Below are 18,867 nucleotides of genomic sequence, written 5' to 3'. Positions count from 1 at the left end.
CGCCCCAACTCCCCAATTGGCCCTGCTCTGAGCCCGACCAGGGGCTGCACCTAGGGATTGGGCCTGCCCTCTGCCACCCGGGAGCAGGTCTAAGCCAGCAAGGCATTATGTTCCAAGGGGTCCCAGACTGTGAGAGGGCACAGGCCAGGCTGAGGGACCCCACCTTCTCCCCGAGTGCACAAATTTTTGTGCACCGGGCCTCTAGTATGAATATATAATATGCAGTATATCAGATAATATATTTACAGAGTATGAATGAAACAGATATGGTTCCTGCCCTTTGGCAGTTTCCATTTTGGAAAGAGATGGTAAATAAATAAATATGTAATAATGCACCATAATTTGTGTAAGGAATGGACTACTAATTGAATAAAGGTGGTGATATTGGTTCTAATTTCTATTGTCGAATCAGAAAATGCCACTTTTCCTGGCTAGCATGGTTCAGTGATTGAGCATCGACCTATAAACCAGGAGGTCGCTGTTCGATTCCCAGTCAGGGCACATGCCCAGGTAGTGGGCTTAATCCCCAGTAGGGAGCATGCAGGAGGCAGCCAATCAATGATATTCTCTCATCAGTGATGTTTCTATCTCTCTCTCCCTCTCCCTGCTACTCTGAAAGCAATAAAAATATTTTTTTAAATAAGAAAATGCCACTTTGATGAAATGATTTTTAATATTGAAATTGAGGGAGGATTTGCACTTCGTCAAACAATGAAAGTTTGGGGAAGAGATTTTGGGAATGATGCAGTTAAGAAAAAAATTCTTAAAAGTACAAATAGCTTAAACTAAAAATAAGTGATTATATTTAAACATACATTGATATTATACTCTCTTGCTAGAGTGTAAAAGAACAGATGCATCATTTTCAAATGACAGAAATGTGTGTCTTTTCGGAACCTCATCCATTGAAAACTAAATTAAAGTCTGATAAAAAAAAAAAAAGTAAGGCCCTAGATTTTTGCTTGCTGTTTCATTTTTTTTAAAAGTAATTTTAATCTTCTAGGAAGCCAAGGTTGTTTTTGTGAGCTACATAGGGATCACAGAAGGAGGAGACTGAAATGGTTTGGGCCTGGCTACAGATTTTAAGTTATTAGATTACTCAACCTGACCTGCCCTCTTTCACAGTCTGGGAGCCCTCGGGGGATGTCGAACTGACAGCTTAGGCCCAGTTTGTGGCTGAGCAGCACTCCCCCTGTGGGAGTGCACTGACCACCAGGTGGCAGCTTCTGTATTGAGCATCTGCCGCCTGGTTGTCAGTGTGCATCATAGTGACCTGTCATTCCCTCGTTCAGTCAATTTGCATATTACCCTTTTATTATATAGGGTAAGTTCAAACTGCTCATTGCCTTTCTTTTTTTCTTCTTTTCTTTTAATGTGAGAAATTTTTATGCCGAAATTGTTTGGGGAAAATATTATCATGTGTTTTCTACTTGTTTTAAAATCTCTATCTTTATTCTGAAATATTTTTGCTTTTTTTCATCCAGATACATATTTGTTTTATATAGCAAGCATATTATTTTGTTTTCCTCCATCATCATTTAATGTTATAAACATTCCATTTTAACATAGTCATCATAATTATCCTTTGTAATGATGGTATAAAAGGCCATAGTGTTAATCTATCATAATTTGTTAAAGCATCTACTAATGCTGAAAGAACTGCTCCAATTTATAATATGACTAGCATTATACAGGAGGATTCATTTGCTACAACTCTACTTGCACAAATTTTATTTAAAATTTTACTTAAGATTTTTTATTAATTTTATTTAAGATTTATCACAGTTGCCTTAATTTTATTTAAGATTTGCCACAAGTTACTTATTTTTCTTAATATCTGTAGACTTCAATGTATATCTCTCATATTACTTGGGAATAGATTTTCAACTTGGGGTTTGCTTGTGAATATACACACAGGTATTCTAGCTTTCAGTTATGGCAGTCCAGGTTATTCAAACTCACCCCATACTCCAACAACTAAAATGCTGAACAAAATGTCCTGAAATATTATTAAAAGAGAAGAAGATACTAGTTAAATTTGAAGAACTAGAACTCAGAGAGATAGGCAGAACTTAGGAGCTACTTTACTCTGAAAGCATTTGCTGTTCTCCAAGATTCAAACTTTTGTTTTCATGTTTCAACTCCCAGAGTGTGAAAAGTGAGAAATCTAGTAGAAAACCCTTTCCTCAATAAGCTGGGATCCCAAAAGGTTATATCCTTGGAGTACAGGTAAACCAGAAGTAAACCAGCCCTCATGCAGATTATAACCCACCTTTGAATCTCTTCAATGGTCTATCTTAATTCTTACATTTTATTTAAGGTGATTTTAGATTATTATTATTACCCAGAGGCTTTTGAAAGTAAAAATGCAAACTATTCCAGGAGGAAAAAATTTACAGGCCTCAAATCATATCTACAAATAATATTTAAATATAATGACAAACACACCATAAAAAATAATCAGACACAAAGGGAAACAAGATAACAGGAACAACAGACTACAAAAACAAATCCACAAACAATTATATATTTGAATTATCAGACCCACAAAATAAAACAACTGAGCTTACTATGTTTAAGGAAACAAAAGACAAACTTATAATAATACCTGCAGAGCACAGAAAACTCAAAAAAAGATCAACTAATTTGAATAGAACAAAAATCAACAACTAACACTGGCAAAAACCACACAGATTAAAAACTCAATGGAAACGTTAAGAGTATTAAAGCTAATGAGAGAGCTGATAAACCGAAAAAATAGGTTAGAAAATGTATTCACAGTGCAGTCATAATCCACAGATTCAAGAATCCCAACAAATCACTAGCAGGTGTTTTCAAAATACTTACATCTATACCTAGCATAATGAAAATCCTAAAAACAGCAAGAGGGAGAGAAAAAAAAATGATTGTCTTCAAAGAAGCACCTATTAGATTGACAGGTGATGTTGCAACAACCATAAAAGCCATGATACAGTGAAATTATGTCTTATATCTTCAACGTGGTGAAACTACCTATCAGCCTAGAACAGTGGTCGGCAAACCGCAGCTCGCGAGCCACATGTGACTCTTTGGCTCCTTGAATGTGGCTCTTCCACAAAATACCACATTTTTGCTTGTGGGCGCGCAAGTACAGTGCGATTGAAACTTCATGGCCCATGCACAGAAGTCGGTTTTTGGCCTGGGCGAGTCTATTTTGAAGAAGTGGCGTTAGAAGAAGTGGGAGGTGTCGACCTGTCCAGCGACAGGAGACGCGGCACAGGCAGGCCGTGGGATATGCAGCGGAGGGGAGGTACATTGTTTTGAGGTGCATTCGCTGAGGTCGACCCCTTCCAACCCTCGCATCCACACTCGTCTTGTATACTTGTTTCAGATGACAAGTGTGGATGGGAGAGTTGGAAGGGTCGACCTCAGCAAAAGTACCTCAATCAGATTGAGGACGTTTCTAGCAAAGGCCAGCTTAGGAGTACCTAATAAGTTAATAACAATGTACCTACCTATAGAGTTTAAGTTTAAAAAATTTGGCTCTCAAAAGAAATTTCAATCGTTGTACTGTTGATATTTGGCTCTGTTGACTAATGAGTTTGCTGACCACTGACCTAGAACACATTGTCTAGAAAGACAGTAAAAGGTGTATGTAACTTGAAACTTTGATAAGTGAAGTGATAATGACTAAAAGAATAGATAGAAACAGAATATATAACCTCAGTGAATATCACAAAGTTCAGTCTAAAAGGGGAGAAGAGTTGGAATAGTTGAAACCAGGAAGGAAAATACAGGCATGGAAGACTTCTATGTGCAGACAATGTTGTATTTCTTGACCTGTAGTGATTGTAGAAATGAGGTAGTATGCTTTATAACTTACTCATCAATAAGACATTTATGTTTGCTCACATTTCTTTATAGATGTTCTGTTCTAGAATTAAATTTTTTAAAGTATATAAAAACAATGCTTATTTCATTTTAAAAATAGAGGGGATAATATAAGCAAATGGGAAAAAAACCAATAGCATGAGTAGAGATGAAGTCTGTATTATATAAAAATGAAAGTTGTTTTGCTTGGGGACTTATTTGTCTGAGTAAATTATGTTGCTGCTATTGTTTTGAAGCTTATGTCTCTACTGTCTGCTGTAGAAGATAAAATCAGTGGGCTGGTTCTCAGTTCCTTTAGAAATAATCAAAGTAAATTTCCCAAGGACTTTATAACAGCAGTAAGTAAACCACAAAGACATCTTGGACTAAATGTTTCTGCAGCCACTGTGTGTACAAACAGACATAAATGCATTGCTCTCTATTTCTGAAGATGATTTTTGTCATCAATTTTTTCCCCTTTTATGAACACACAAAATGGTTGGTGATACAAGAAGGAAGAAGTTCAATTCAGTGGTTCCCAAGGAAACCAGAGGCAAATTCAGTCCCTGGCATTAGCAAGCCTCTGTGACTAGAGTACCCCTATTGACTTCAGTCTCTTCATCTGTGAAAGGGTTAGGTTCATGGTTACAGTTAGGGTTAGGCAGTGAGACCGAAACATCTTAAAGTTCTTTCTAACCCTTAGTCACCATGGATCTAGGATCAGAACATACCATCTGAGACTGCAAGAAAGCTATTTCTTTGCTGTTGGGTCTTCCAGAGAAGAAACCATGTTCCTATAATCCCCTCTCTGTCCCAGCATCTTAGTGGGCTATTTCAGGGAGTTAGGAAAAATGAAAAGTATTTTGGCAGGGCTAGGAAGACTACCTCAAGTTTTCTTGGGTGACACGGCCAATGGTTTGTGCCATTGACATCAGAGGAGTAACTGGAGATTCCCTCCTAAGTGTCATTTCTACTGGACCTGCTTAATTTTTTATTTTATCATAATTTATGTAAAAATTACCTAGTCACCTTTTTATTATCAAACTAGAGGCCCAGTGCATGAATTCATTCACTGGTGGGGTCCCTCACCCTGGCTTGTGGGGATCAGGCGGAAACCAGCTCTCCAACAGCCCCCGTGGGGTCCCAGATTGCAAGAGGGTGACACACCTGGGAATTGGGTTTCCTTCTCTCTGGTTCCAGGCACGTCACCCAAGAACTGCAGCTGCCAGGTCACCACATCTTGGCAGTTCCTGCATTGAGCTTCTGCCCCTTGGTAGTCAGTGCGCATCATAGCTACCGGTCGGATGGTCAAATGATCAGACGGTCACTTAGGCTTTTATATATATAGATGTAGTGATAAAAAGCCTGACTTAGTTTCTACATACTCAATGCTTAAGTTCTCCATCTGGAAAACCACTTGGCAAATCTGTTTGTAATTTGAATGATTTCAACTGAAGAAACTAGGTATGGCATTTAATGGATTGCTTCATAATTATTCTGGCATCTATAGAACAGATATGCTCAAATACCTAATCACCAATTCTCCTTAGTCTTTGGTGACATTTGAAAAACAGTATCAAAAGGAGGTTATACCTGAAACTATGACTGAAGCATTTAATGGATAGACAGACACTTTAAGGAAAATCTGTATATTACTTTATACAACAAGAGAAATATCTAGAATCTTTTCTTCATCCTCCCTGAATGTTTTTATCACCAAGGCTAATATTCAACCACCATTTTTATAGCCAGTGCTTGGGGGTCAAATCTGCTTGATCAGTTCCTCTGCCACATCAATAATTAAAAATTGCAAGTGTCCCCTTCTCCAACCTCTTTCATCTTGCCCTTTGTTCTTTTCTCCCATGCTTAAATTTTCTCCAGATACCAACTCTTAATATAAAGTCATCCTTCAAAATGTCCTCTCCCACACGCTCCTCATTCTCCTTAACATACCATATCCATCTCAAATACCCATACATTCTTACATACATTGCTTGTCCATGTTTCAGACACCCTTATACCAGTAAACATCCCCACATTCTTATACATATTTACTGTAACATCAACCTCTACCCAGTATCATATGCAATGTGACCTGGTAAACTTAGAAATCATATATCAAGTCTGATTCTTCCATGTACAGACAACTGATGGCTTGGGCAGTTTAAATTATTTGTCTATAAGGTCACATAACTTCTTGGGTGCATGAAATATTTGGGGTTTAATTTAAGGTGGGAGTGTCACTGGCAACAACCAAGGAAAGGTTTATGGAAGCAGGCAACCACATGAAGATGAAGAGTGTTCACCACAGACTGAGTGTTCACCACTGTTAAAAATCTGTCTACAGGAAGAAAGTTTAACTTCCTGTTTTATGCCCAGTAGAATGTATTCACTTCTCCTCCATCTAAACTACAACTGTCCAAACCAGCATCATCTCTCTCTCTGGGACTACAAGAGCTTCCTAACTCTCTGCTCTCACCCTTTCCCATGTACCATTCATTTTCCTCAAGGAAACCATGATTTTTTAACACACACAACTGGATAGTGCCATTGCCCTGCCTGTCAAACATGTAGGGCCTTCCCATTTCACTTAGAATAAAATCTAACTCCTTACCTTGGTTTCAATGGCATGCATGACCCACTCTATTTCTCTGAATTGTAGTTACAGTGCTCTTTTTCCTAGTCCTCAAACACAAGAAGCTGGTCCCTAGGGCTTTGAAATTATTGTTTCTTTGCCTGGAATGTTCTCTCTGATCTTCATATGCTTCTTACTTCTCCAGCAACCATTGACCACTCAATCCAAAACACACCCCAAGTCATTTTATAGCATATTACCAGAGATGAATTATTTATCATTATCTGAAATTATCTGGTTTATTTGATTACTTGTTTATTGTATAGTTACCCCCCCCCCATAATGTAATCTTTAAAATCAGGGGTCTTGCTCATCTTATTATAGAGATACATCCCAAGTTTCTGTAATAGTACCTGGTATGTAGTAGATCACAGGAAATACCTCTTGGATGGATGGAAGGATGGATGGATGGATGGATGGATGGATGGATGGATGGATGGATGGATAAATATGTAGATATTTATAAATCTGGGAGATGAAGCATTGACTATAGAATGTAAGAACCAATGGGCTCTTAGAAATGATCCAGTTAAGCCTTTCATTTTACATTTACATTTATCAAGCTAAACTGGAACCAAAAAAAGGATCATTTTGCCCAGGATTATAGCTCATTAGTGGGATATGATCCCAAGGTTAGCTATACCATGTTGCCTTTCTTCTGGAAACAAGAACATGCAAATATACAATCAAGCATAAAAGACACCTCTTCAACAAGGATATCATATTCTAATGTAAATTATCTGTTTGAGCTTCAAAGAAACAGGTTCTTTACCTGTATCTCCCAAGTTCATAAAGACATATTTAAATGATTAATGATTTTCTTGGCTCTTTTATGTGAGGGAAGGTCAGGTTTAAATCTGGTTGGTTATCAGGACCGCCAGAGTGCACAGTCATTATATTTGTCCAATGTACAGGAGTTCTGGGACCAATGAGTATTCTAACACACCTAGATGTTTCCTAACCACAGCACGTGAGTGATTTGTGATACAATCACCATGCTATGTCTTTTAGCATTTAATACATTATTAAAAATACAAATAGGAATATGTTCTCTTGAATCCTGGTAATGAGTCTTAAAATCTGGTTATTAAGTCTTAGTTTTTGTGTTGATACTGTATCTGTTTACTTCTTGTTGGTATTCTCAGATTATAAATACCATAGAGCAGTGATTCTCAACCTTTTTCATTTCATGGCACACATAAACTAATTATTAAAATTCTGTGGCACCCCAAAAGATACATTTTTTGCCAATCTGACAAAAAAAAGTTTAATTTTGACTCATTCACACCAGATGGCTACTGTTGTGTTGGCTGTTGTCATTTATTTTTATTTCAAAATCTAAGGGGAAGAGTTTAATGTCCCTGACTAAATAAATAGTCAGGTATTGCAAGTTTTAAAAATTCTTGCGGCACACCAGCTGAAAATCACTGCTCTAGAGAACAGATACTATATCTTCTTGATCACGTTGACTATATGTCTGTAGGGTACAATCTTCCCAAAAGAGGTTCAACCCTGTTAATTGCTGCTAACTATGATTTTTATAATATTACTATTGATATCCATAGACTAATGTTTTCAAGAGAAAAAACAGAATCTTTATATTAGGTGACTTCTTTAGGTTTTCAATTTTTTTCAGAGGATAAAAGCATTTGCATCTTCGTTTTTGGGGGAGCTGTTAAGAAAATTCTCTGATGAAAAATGTATTCCCCTGAGAATTGCCCTATGGTCCAAAAGTTTATTTGCAAGTTGATTCATTTAATATCTAAACTCTTTCATTTCTTCAGTATAAGACAGTCTTGTTTGAACCCATCCTGCCGCGACTCTTTGTAAGCAGTTGTACTATCCCTGGTTGAAAATCTTTTAACAAAAACATTCAGAAAATTCACACAATGCAATGATGTGAGACAAATCAGCAATTTGACTTTGGTCTCCTAAACTCAGACTTCTAACCACAAACCTCCCAGAGGTGTCAGGGTGATAGAAAGATAAGATCTCCTGAGTTCACATTATTAATAGTGCTTATTAAACACATTTTCTGTAATCAAACCATGATAAGCTTTAGCTGCACACAGCACAGGAATGTGACATAGAGGCAAGTTCTACAAATTGCAATGATTATTTTAGGTTTCTGTAACATTTGATCTTTTACTAAGAAATTCTAAAAATGTGCTTTCTACCACTTTTTTCACCCTTCATAAAAGCATTGTCATTTCTTATGAGTCTACTAGCTAAAAATGTAATACATACATCATTTCTATATTTGTATTATTGTTCAAAGGCACCCATACGTGATTGAAATCAATAGGAAGAGTAGGCAAAATAAGCCCACTCCAAACACTTAACATTAACAAGGGAAAAGGCCAAAAATGTGGAAAAGGAGAAAATGTAAAATAAAAAATAAAAAAGCATACACACACACACACACACACACACACACACACACGGAACATGTGAATTGTCGATATGCTCCATACTCTCCAAGGAACTTTGTACTGGGTAATAAAACAAGCTTTGTCCTCTAAGTTAAATGAAAGATTAATTTTCTTCTAGTAAAAACCGATTTTCTTCAAGAAAATTGAAAAATCCCAGAGGTGATATAAAACTCTGCAGCAAATACTCACTAAGTAATTAATTTGCAAACAAGTTACTTCTTTAGTTATTTCATTGCCATTGATTTGAAATTGTCCTCCTAGGAAAATCACATGAGATTAAAATAGACCCAACTCTCTTCCAGGGAGAGGGAGAGAGGATTTTATCAGTACTCATGAAAATCCGCATACTTCCCATTTTTCAACTGTTGTGCAAAGCCCTTAGGGCACACAGACAAGGTGTTCACCGGGTGAACTTGTTTACATTTAAGGCTCCGGTGACTCACACCTTTCTCTCAAGTCCACCCTCCCCTTGGCTTCAGGGAATACTTCCAATTTCCTTTCAACATCTCGACCTGGAAATCCCCTGACACACCAAAATTAGCATTTCCAAACTGAATTCAATATCCACTCACAAACCAAAACCTCATTCTTTGAAGGAGTCATTGTCCAACTCTCAGAATCTCAGAGTCGTCCTATTTCTCCCCCTCTGACTCTCCTGATCCAATTGGTCACCACAGCTCAAGGATGCCTATGAATTCCATTGTTTACCTCCCCTCCAATTGCCAATTCAGATCTTTCAGTGTCTTCCCTCATCTGTGAAAGCATTTTCTTGACTGTCTTTATCAATAGCAGTCTCTCCCCTCTGAGTCCCTCCTCCAGGTTGCTCCCAAAATTGTATTTCCAAAAAGCATTTCATTCCCCAGCTTAAAAGGTTCTATTACATTGTTGCTTATGAGGTAAAAATAGTCAAAAATTTTTGCCATGACACAAAATCCTTTGACAATCTCAGACAGTATATTCAAGTCATACCAAAATTTTTGGCCATTCTTTTTACATTGTTACTTCCATTTCCATAGACTAGAATATCCTATTACCCCTTTATCTGCCTAGAAACCCTTATTCATTCTTTAAGAACTATTTTGAATTGGTACCTGAGACACACACACCCCCAAAAATAACAACTCCTATTTCCATTCTCTCAATAATATTTTACTTAAACCAATATACTTATAATTCATATATGTTTAGAGCATAATTATTTTGCCCATCTTTCTCATTTAATATGAGCTTCACAAGAATAAGGACTGCTGCCCTGCCAGTGTTTCTCAGTGTTGAGGGTCAACCTATGAAACAGGAGGTCACTGTTTGACTCCCCCTCAGGACACAGGCCATGGATTCAGGCTTGCTTGATCCCCAATAGGGGGCGTGCAAGAGGCAGCTGATCAATGATTCTCTCTGATCGTGATGCTTCTCTCTCTCTCTCCCTCTCCCTTCTTCTCTGAAATCAATGAAAAAATATTTTTAATGAAAGAATAAGGACTGCATCATGGTCCCCAAAATAACCCCAGGACCTGGAACATATTAGAAGCTCAATAATGTTAAATGAATAAGTACAGACAGTCCTTGGGTTATGTCGGACTCGACGTACCGTGATTATGTCGCCATCTCCCATTTATTTATCAAAAAAAAAAAAGTTCCATCATTTCAACGTATGTACATATGTGCTTTATGTTTTTTTTATTCTGTTTTTTTTTTATTCTGGAGTGAGATCATGTGGTATTTTTCCTTCATTGACTGGCTTATTTCACTTAGCATAATGCTCTCCACCACAAGTAAAGGTCAGAATTGTTATCTTTCTTTTAAATTTGTTTACTGTTTCACTTCATTACTGCTGTGTATGTGCTCCACGTGAGTGACATAGGTGCTTAAGTAGGTGGGTTCCAACTTATGGCAAAAATCGCGTTACGTCGCGCGGTAGGAACGGATCTCCGAGGTAACCTGAAGACCTACTGTACATAGAAAAGTATAGAGGGTAAGCATGGTTGGTAACTGTCCTGCAACAGGCTGAGAAGAGCAAGAAAGGCAGGGCAAGAGATCCTATTTACTGGATATCAGAGGACGCTTGTTTCCCAGTCCAAAGACAAAGACTCATAATGATAGGGAACTCAAGAATTTAAAAATCTTAGCTTTATTTATATAGTTAATGGGCCTGGTAATTAATGCATGTAGAAAGCTATTGTTCCAGGGACTGGAATGGATGGCTGGACTTGCCCTGACTTCAGGAGGCCCGCAAGCAATTCCTCCTTTGTGCCCCAGGAGGACTGTGAGGGACCAAGACGGTATCTGAGTCATTGTGCTCCAGGGAGAGAACATCAGCTCCCCAGACACAGATAATCAACAGTCGTCAGATGAAGGGATGCTCGGAAAACCACCAGATTGCAGCTTTTATCTGATTAGTCATTTTCCCTGAATTCCAAACCCTTTACCAATTGTTTTCCTGAATTCCAAATCCTTTACCTACTTTTTTCTTCTCATAAAAAGGGTCAGCTTGAGATGAGCTGGGAGACAGGGTTTAGGGTGTATAGCACGCCATCTTCTCAGATCGCTGGCCACCTGAATAAAGCGCCAGAAGGATTCAACCTTGTCTCTACTTACTGGTTCTGTTAGTGACAGGTAGCACAAACACCGACTTTCCTGGTTTCAGTACTGAGTGATTCCCAGCCAACTCTCTGAAGCCCAATAGGTCTAGAAGTTATATAAATATCTAAGCTTTCAAAAGCTTCCAAAAATAATACCAATAACTTATTAGCATGGAGTGCTTCTTATGTATGGAGTACTGTGTTAAATGCATTGCACACAGTATGTCATTTGTTGTTCATAACAACCTTTTCAGTCAGATTGTCTATTTTTTTCCTTGTTTTACAGATGAAGAAACTGTGGTTTTAAATTACTGGCCCACGGTTATAGAGTCAATATATGGTAAAGCCATAATTTGGACCTAAATAATCTGAAACCAGAGTCCACACTCTTAAAGAGCCACTTAATGCATTAGGCTAGATTTGGAAGGTATTTTCAGATATGTATTTTTCCTTCAGGATATATTGGGTATATAATTGTCCCAAACACTTAAAGTCATCACATTGGTGTCACATGTATGTTGTGATTGTCATTTCTTAGATATGAAATTATATGTGCTTAACGCATTGAATCTGCAACAAAGTCTGGATCTTTGCTCTAACGGGGTTTAAATTCTTAATGATTATTCTGTCACTTTCCTGCCTGTAGAAATGTAAAAATATGAATTCACATATACAAGAAACTTTCATCATATTTAAATACGTGCAAACAGATACTACTATGAGATTTTTGCATTAGACCTATATAGTACAAAATGAAAAGAGTTTTAATTGTGAGTGCAGTAGAGATGTTGGTGATGGTGGCATTGTTGAATCTTTCATAAAAGGATTTTTTTTGGTGCTGAGCCCAAGGAGAATATAAGTGTTGTCTGCTAAAAGTTTGACTTCTCAAATTCAAAAATGTTACATTTAAATGCTCTTTAATTGATTATTGAAAGTCCCATGTCTATGTCAACATGGCTCAGACAAACAAAAGATTCTATTAGAACTTGTGGTTGACGGGATCAAAACTCTTGAGTCTGTCTTCCTCTTTTTATTTTTGACTAGAAGGTCAAAAATAAATTCGTGCATGGGGGGGAGGGGAGAGAGAGAAGAGGGGGAGGATCCCTACCCTCTCCAATCCAGGATCCCTCTTTCAATCTGGGACCACTGGCTCCTAACCACTCGCCTTCCTGCCTGATCACCCCTAACCACCTCTGCCTTGTCCCCCGCCACTGTGGCTTTGTCTGGAAGGACGTCAGGAAGATTTCCAGTCTAATTAACGTATTAGCCTTTTAGTAGTATAGATAAAAACAAACTAGAAGGGACATTCAAGTTTCAAGTCTCCACATTGAACTAAAAAAAAAAAAAAATAGTCATCATCAGCATATGGAGGTAACTCCAGGAGATAGAAGCCTTCCATTTGTATTCATCTACTAGTACACACATATGCACAATAGAATGCATTGTTCCAACAGAAAGAAGATTTTGTCAAAAAGTAATAAGTTATTTACTACTGTGACATTTTAAGGCTCCCACAGCCTTGCCAAAGGACAAAAACACATTTGACATGTTTCCCTATGTGGCTTTAAAAAAAATTTAAGTTCTTTTATTTATTTGTTTTTAGTGTCCAGTGCAGGAAAAGTCTTGCAAAATTTCATAGACCTAAAATGTGCGAGTTAGTTCTTCCTGTAGACAACAATGTTGGGATTCTGCTTTCCTTCCCCACCTCATCTTGCATCATCCCCCATGCCTTCCTTCTCTGTACTCAGGCACAGTGCCTTCTTCTGGTTCCCTGGGCTTACCTTCCTCCCTCCTGCCACGGGTCCTTCACACTTACTCTCGTCATGGAATGGAATGTTCCTCCCAACCCTCATACCATTCTCCCCATTTACTCCTACTTGTCCTTCAAATATCAGTTTTAAGTGCCACTTTCACACAGAAGACTTCAATGAACCACACTCCCCAACACCACCTCCACACCCACCCAGTCTAAATAGGCTTCTTTATTATATTCTATGATGGAACTGAGTTCTACCAGTAATTATCATTCATTCATGGGATTATATGATTAATGCCTTTCTCCCAACCATTTATTTAGCTTCATGAGAGCAGGGACTGACCTAGCTTTGCTCATCATTGTATGTACAGCAGCTAGAATAGTACCTCCTGCATAGCAAGTGTTTGGTGCAGTATGAATAAATTGATGAGTAAGTGAATGAATATTAATTCTGAAGCTATTTGTTTGTTGTTTATGTCACTAAAGGGTTCTATTGGGTTGTAAAAAAGCCACAGTTAGACAAGCAAGTTGTCCCAAACTGCCCTTGGGACTTATAAGTAGATCCTATTTCCTCATTCTTCTTTACAAGAGCATTTGAGCCACCTTGAGCCACTGCAAGATCAAACATATGACCAATCTACTTTGGGGGGGGGGGGGTTATTTTTGGAAAAAAATTAGTGTATTTTTTGCACCACTAAAAAAATTTATTATTTCTAGATAAGATTATACCTACTAAAAGTGGTGATTTCACTTTTAGTGTTAATGGAACTCCCCAACTTAATATAATTTCACTTTTCTTTTCCCAGCCTCAAAAACATGGCTCAGAGTTAAGGATAAAATAAATGTAATACTAAATAAAATCTAGAGGGTAAGAAGCAGTAGAAACACATATATTAGTCCAATTTAGTAGATAGTATTATTTAAATTGTTTAAATAGAGTCTGACATGTGCCACCTGATAGAAAGAATTGAGGACTTCAGAACTATTATTTTTTTAATGTCTACAAGGCCTGGGGTGTGTTTTTACATCATCCACTACTCCTTGGCCTTTTAGAGGGACTCTGACACTTTGTGTTGAGAAAGCTCTGTGAAGGCCTGGGCATTTCTAACAATAGACCACCCAGATAAGATTAAAAGCAAAATCCTATTCTCAAAGTCCTTCCATTTCATTTTCTCCTTCAGAAATAATTCCCAGCCCAATGTCAGGACTTTTCATTTTCATTCCGTTGACACAAGTCATTCTGCCTTTCATCTTTCTCTGAGAACAGTAGGCCACGCTTCTACTTTATCCACTAAAAGGTAACTCCAAGCAGGTAATTTAAAATTTTAATGGACTGATGAAACCTTTTTCTTTATCTTAAAACATAATATCAAAGGAAGCAGTACAAACTCAGTGTCATCAACAGTGACATGAGTGACAAATGCCCTTAGCCATCCACGTACTTGGGCCCTTCTGCAATTGTTCTTACTTTCAAAAAAAAAAAATTTTCTATTTGATGCGTAAATTTTCTACCTTTGATTTTTCCTACTGTCACTTATTAAGTTATAACATAATAAGAAATATTCAATAGACCACTTACCTGTTAGAACTTCAACCTGGAAGCAGAAGAGAAAGAAATACCAAAGGTCCGACTTCATCTTTGCCAAGAACAGATAGAATCCTCTTCTACAGAGCTGAAAAAAATAACAGCAAAATTCATGTTCCTAGATGTTTTCTACTTGCTGGAAAGGAAGTGGCTTTGTGGGGGTTGATGCAATGTCACACTTGCCATCAAGGCAAGGATGTGACTTTTTTTAAGTTTATCTTTATTGTTGAAAGTATTAAAATGCCCCCCCTCCTTCCCTCCAATGACCCCACCCCTCCTCCCCCACCCAGCTCCCTAGGCAAGGATGTGACTTTTAATTGATGGCAGTGGCTGTAGGAGAGGAATTATTGCTACTGGGAACTAAGCGTAACTCATGGATTATTTAGGATTTTGACGACACAGGAAAAGTCTACCCTCATTGTGGTTCCAATAAAACAAGTGACAGAGACAATGCCTATTCTTTTCAGAACCACCCTACTTTTCTGAAAATTAGTTATTGGAATAGCAGAATCTAAAAATAGCCACATGATGCATAACATATTTTGACACATTTCTGTCTTCTGTTTGCCTGAGAGTTTGAAATAGGACAAGAAATAAATGATATTACAGAAATTGCAATGAAGATATCTGAAAGAAGAGTAACCTAGTAAGCTGAGAAACAATATTTACATGGCATTCACTGTTAATTGTCGTTTTCCAAGTGATGGAGTCAGTTTTAATCCAACATAAGCCCTGCTCTGCATTTTACAAAGGAGTCTGTAGAAACCAGAGACTCCACATTTACAACCTCAGATGAAAGCAAGAAAATGGAAAAGCCTACCCACGATTTCTCTGTCCCTGTAGGGAGATAGCGTAAACAATAACAGCAGCAATAATAATATAAATAAGAGTATTTATATGTACACAAATGTTTTATGTGGAAGAACACATGTTAATACAAAACATGTATAAAATTAAGTACAAATAGAATAGAATATATTTAACATGCATAACATGTAATATAAATATAGCTAATATTTGTACATTGTCTCACAAGTATTTCAGTGAATTCGTTGTGTGTGTATATATATATATTATGCTTTATACATCTATTAATCTATTTAATCCTCTTAACCATCCTATGAAATGGGAACTACTAATCACCCATTTTACAGATAAGGAAAACTGGGGCACAAGAGTGTCAAGTCCCTGGCCTACCTTGTATGATTAGTAAGAGGCAGGGCTGGGATATGAGGAGCCACCGGCTCCAGGGTCACTGTCTCCGGAGTCCTCCGTCTTAACCACGCAGGTGGAACCGTTAGTGCCAAGGCTTCTGCGAATACCACCCAGCGTCTCAACCAGCTTCCAGGAGGTTGAATCCATGCTGGGTTTCTGAGAAGTGACCAGGCAGAACCAACTCTCAGCCTGCAGAGGTGACATCCAGGTAAAGTTGGAATCAGTTGGGCAGGGCAGCCGAGGTGTCAGTCTAAAAAGTCCAGACGTTAAAGTAGAACCCAGGTTTGGTGCTATCGAGGAGTCATTAGGGATACTGGACCAGAGCCAAGGGGCTCCAGAGGCAAAGTAGGGGGCTGATTCTGCAGTGATTTCCCTAAGCTGCTGCTGCTGTTTTCCCAGGCACAATTTTTAGGGCTCCCGGGCCTCAGGAGTGGGTGTGAAAGAAGCGATGTGAGAGACTGAGCTGGCCTGAACAGTAAAGATTGGACCCCCAGGCCCCCGAGGAACCTGCTACCCTAATTCCTCCCTTTCTCTTCCACTGTACCCTGGGCAGCATCAAGAGGAAATGCCTCCAGATGCATGGTCATTGCATTGGAGTCTTTTTCCAGCAAAGACACAGGCAGCGAAGGAGAACTGACTTTTTCTAACCTTCTTGTGGTCGAGCTCTGGAACTAAGTACAGTATGGAGGGCTTTTACTTTATTTGATAAAAGCTGCCACAGATCTAGAGTTCAGCTGTAGTTGTGCAGGGGAAATAAGGTGGACAGGGAGTAATGAACATTTATTGAGCACATGCTATGTGTCAGACACCGTGCCTCACATAACGACCTCATTTAGTTCTCACCGCTGTAAGCTAGGTCCCATTATTAGTCCCATTTTAGAGGTGAGGAAACTGATAGAGAAATTAAGTAACTTGCCTCGGATCACACAGTCGATAAGTGATTGAAACACGCACCTCAGTCCCAGATAAGGAAACTTTGAATTCCACACTTAATTACCACACTATACTCTCACGTTAGTCTTCATTTATCTAGCCAGAAATTACTGGTAACATGATTTTTTTTTTTGGCCTCATATTTTGATGGAAGAAGGGTACTTTTAGGTCCTAGACAAAGTTCCAAAATATTTGAACGCAAGAGGTTTCCTAACAAAATTTAGGTGTGGCATTTCTATCTCAAGAGGAGAAAATTACACAACAATAAACACAATTACTTACGGTTTTAAATATTCAGAACTACTTTTCGTGTGCCTGCAAAATAAAATGGGCAAAAAATTTCCATTCACCGCACAGGAAGCACTCTCGGTTGCTCTTATGTTATTTTTTTTTTTATTATTCCATGACTTAAGAAGGTTTTGATTTGTGTGTGCAGATGCCTGGGGCAAAGGTGGGGAATGGAAAATCTGTTACATTAAAAGTAGAATGTTTATTATGACTTATCTTGTGGGCACCAGAGTTCAAGATAGTGTGTGCTTGCTTTTCTGAAGTTTCACTGGTAAATATCTTTCTTTTGCTCTGCTTGAAACTCACGGAGAGCAACATCTACATGTGTAGGGGACCCACACACGGAGGCCATTGAATCCAAACAATGGGTTAAAAAGCAGCCCAAAGCACCTGTGTGTCACCTGAACTTGGCTTGCCTTTTTGAGATAGAAAAGTCTGGAAAGAGAGGGTTCTTCCTCATCAAAATTGCTGCTCTTCACTCATCCCCTTGATTGTTGAGTGGCAACACCAGCCAGACACTTAGCCAGGAATCTGTGTGTCAGCCCTCTCCACTCTCCACTAATCTATGCCTATAAAAGGCTAATTTGCAAAGTGTCTCCTCAGGGGTTCTACTGGGAGACCAGGAGCTTGATCGCTCACTATGACATGCACTGACCACCAGGGGGCAGTGCAGAATGAATGGAGGCCCTGGCTGAGCAACTGGAAGGCCCTGATCACCGGCCAGGCCTAGGGACCCTCCCTGTTCATGAATTTCATGCACCGGGCCTCTAGTTTACCAATAAGCCCCATTCTTCTATTTTCTTCTGTCTACTATGTGTTTTTCTCTCTCTTGCCAGGGTCACTGCCTTAGATCAGGCCTCCAGCATGTCTCTCCTGGTCTTTCTGTCCCCACTCTTGTTCCATTTCAATCCACCTCCACACCAACCAGAGAAAGTAATCTTTGTAAAATGTAAATCTAACTCATCTGTGCTTCCCTGCTTAGCATCCTGTCAGTCTAAGGAAAGGCCCAATCTCCTCATAGGACCCTTTATGATAGGCCTCCTGCTCAGCCTCCTCTCCTGACACATTTGTTCCTTCTTCCTCCTGCACTGACAGTGCCAGAACTATTGAATGATGCTGCCTTCTCCACATTCCCGAGCTAAGGCCTCCCCCACCTGCCAGGAGCTCTCTTCTTGCCCCAACTGCCCCTCCTCACCAGCCCAGCTTCTTTTCTTCTGCAGAAATCCTACCATTCTTCAGATCTTTGCTTACATGCCCATCAATTCATCAAAAAAGCCTTTTCTGATCCATTCGTTTCACTTCCAACCACTTCCATAACTAGTGTCCATTAGGTAATTTTTCTGCATCCTCCTAAAGCCCCTCTGTGTCGCCCATTCTAGAACTCATCATGCTACTGTAAAGGCCTGTTTGCTTTCTTACAGCCCCTACTGTGAGCAGCATCAGAACAAAGACCAAAGATGCCTTCTTTGCAGCCATATCTGCAATGCCCAACACAGGGCCCGGGGCATAGCAGATGCTCCCTAGCTGTCTCAACTGAATGAGTATTTGAAGAATTTTTGACGTTTGAAGGAACTATTGCCAACTAACACTTTGCT

The 18,867-nt window shown here is 38.8% G+C and overlaps 1 protein-coding gene across 1 annotated transcript in view; it reads right to left on the bottom strand.

Annotated features, from left to right (window-relative positions):
* ICOS (inducible T-cell co-stimulator) overlaps window positions 1-14,888 on the bottom strand; it is a 22,559-nt gene extending 7,671 nt beyond the window's left edge. Inside the window, exon 1 of the mRNA XM_015561097.1 lies at window positions 14,831-14,888. Coding sequence (XP_015416583.1) covers window positions 14,831-14,888 — 58 coding nt within the window. The remainder of the gene's footprint in view (window positions 1-14,830) is intronic.
* Window positions 14,889-18,867: the final 3,979 nt, after the last annotated feature.

Source organism: Myotis davidii, unplaced genomic scaffold (genome assembly GCF_000327345.1).
Source record: "Myotis davidii unplaced genomic scaffold, ASM32734v1 scaffold394, whole genome shotgun sequence".
NCBI lineage: Eukaryota > Metazoa > Chordata > Mammalia > Chiroptera > Vespertilionidae > Myotis > Myotis davidii.
Note: the sequence above shows the minus strand (reverse complement) of the source record. Positions and strands in the feature narration are given on the sequence as shown.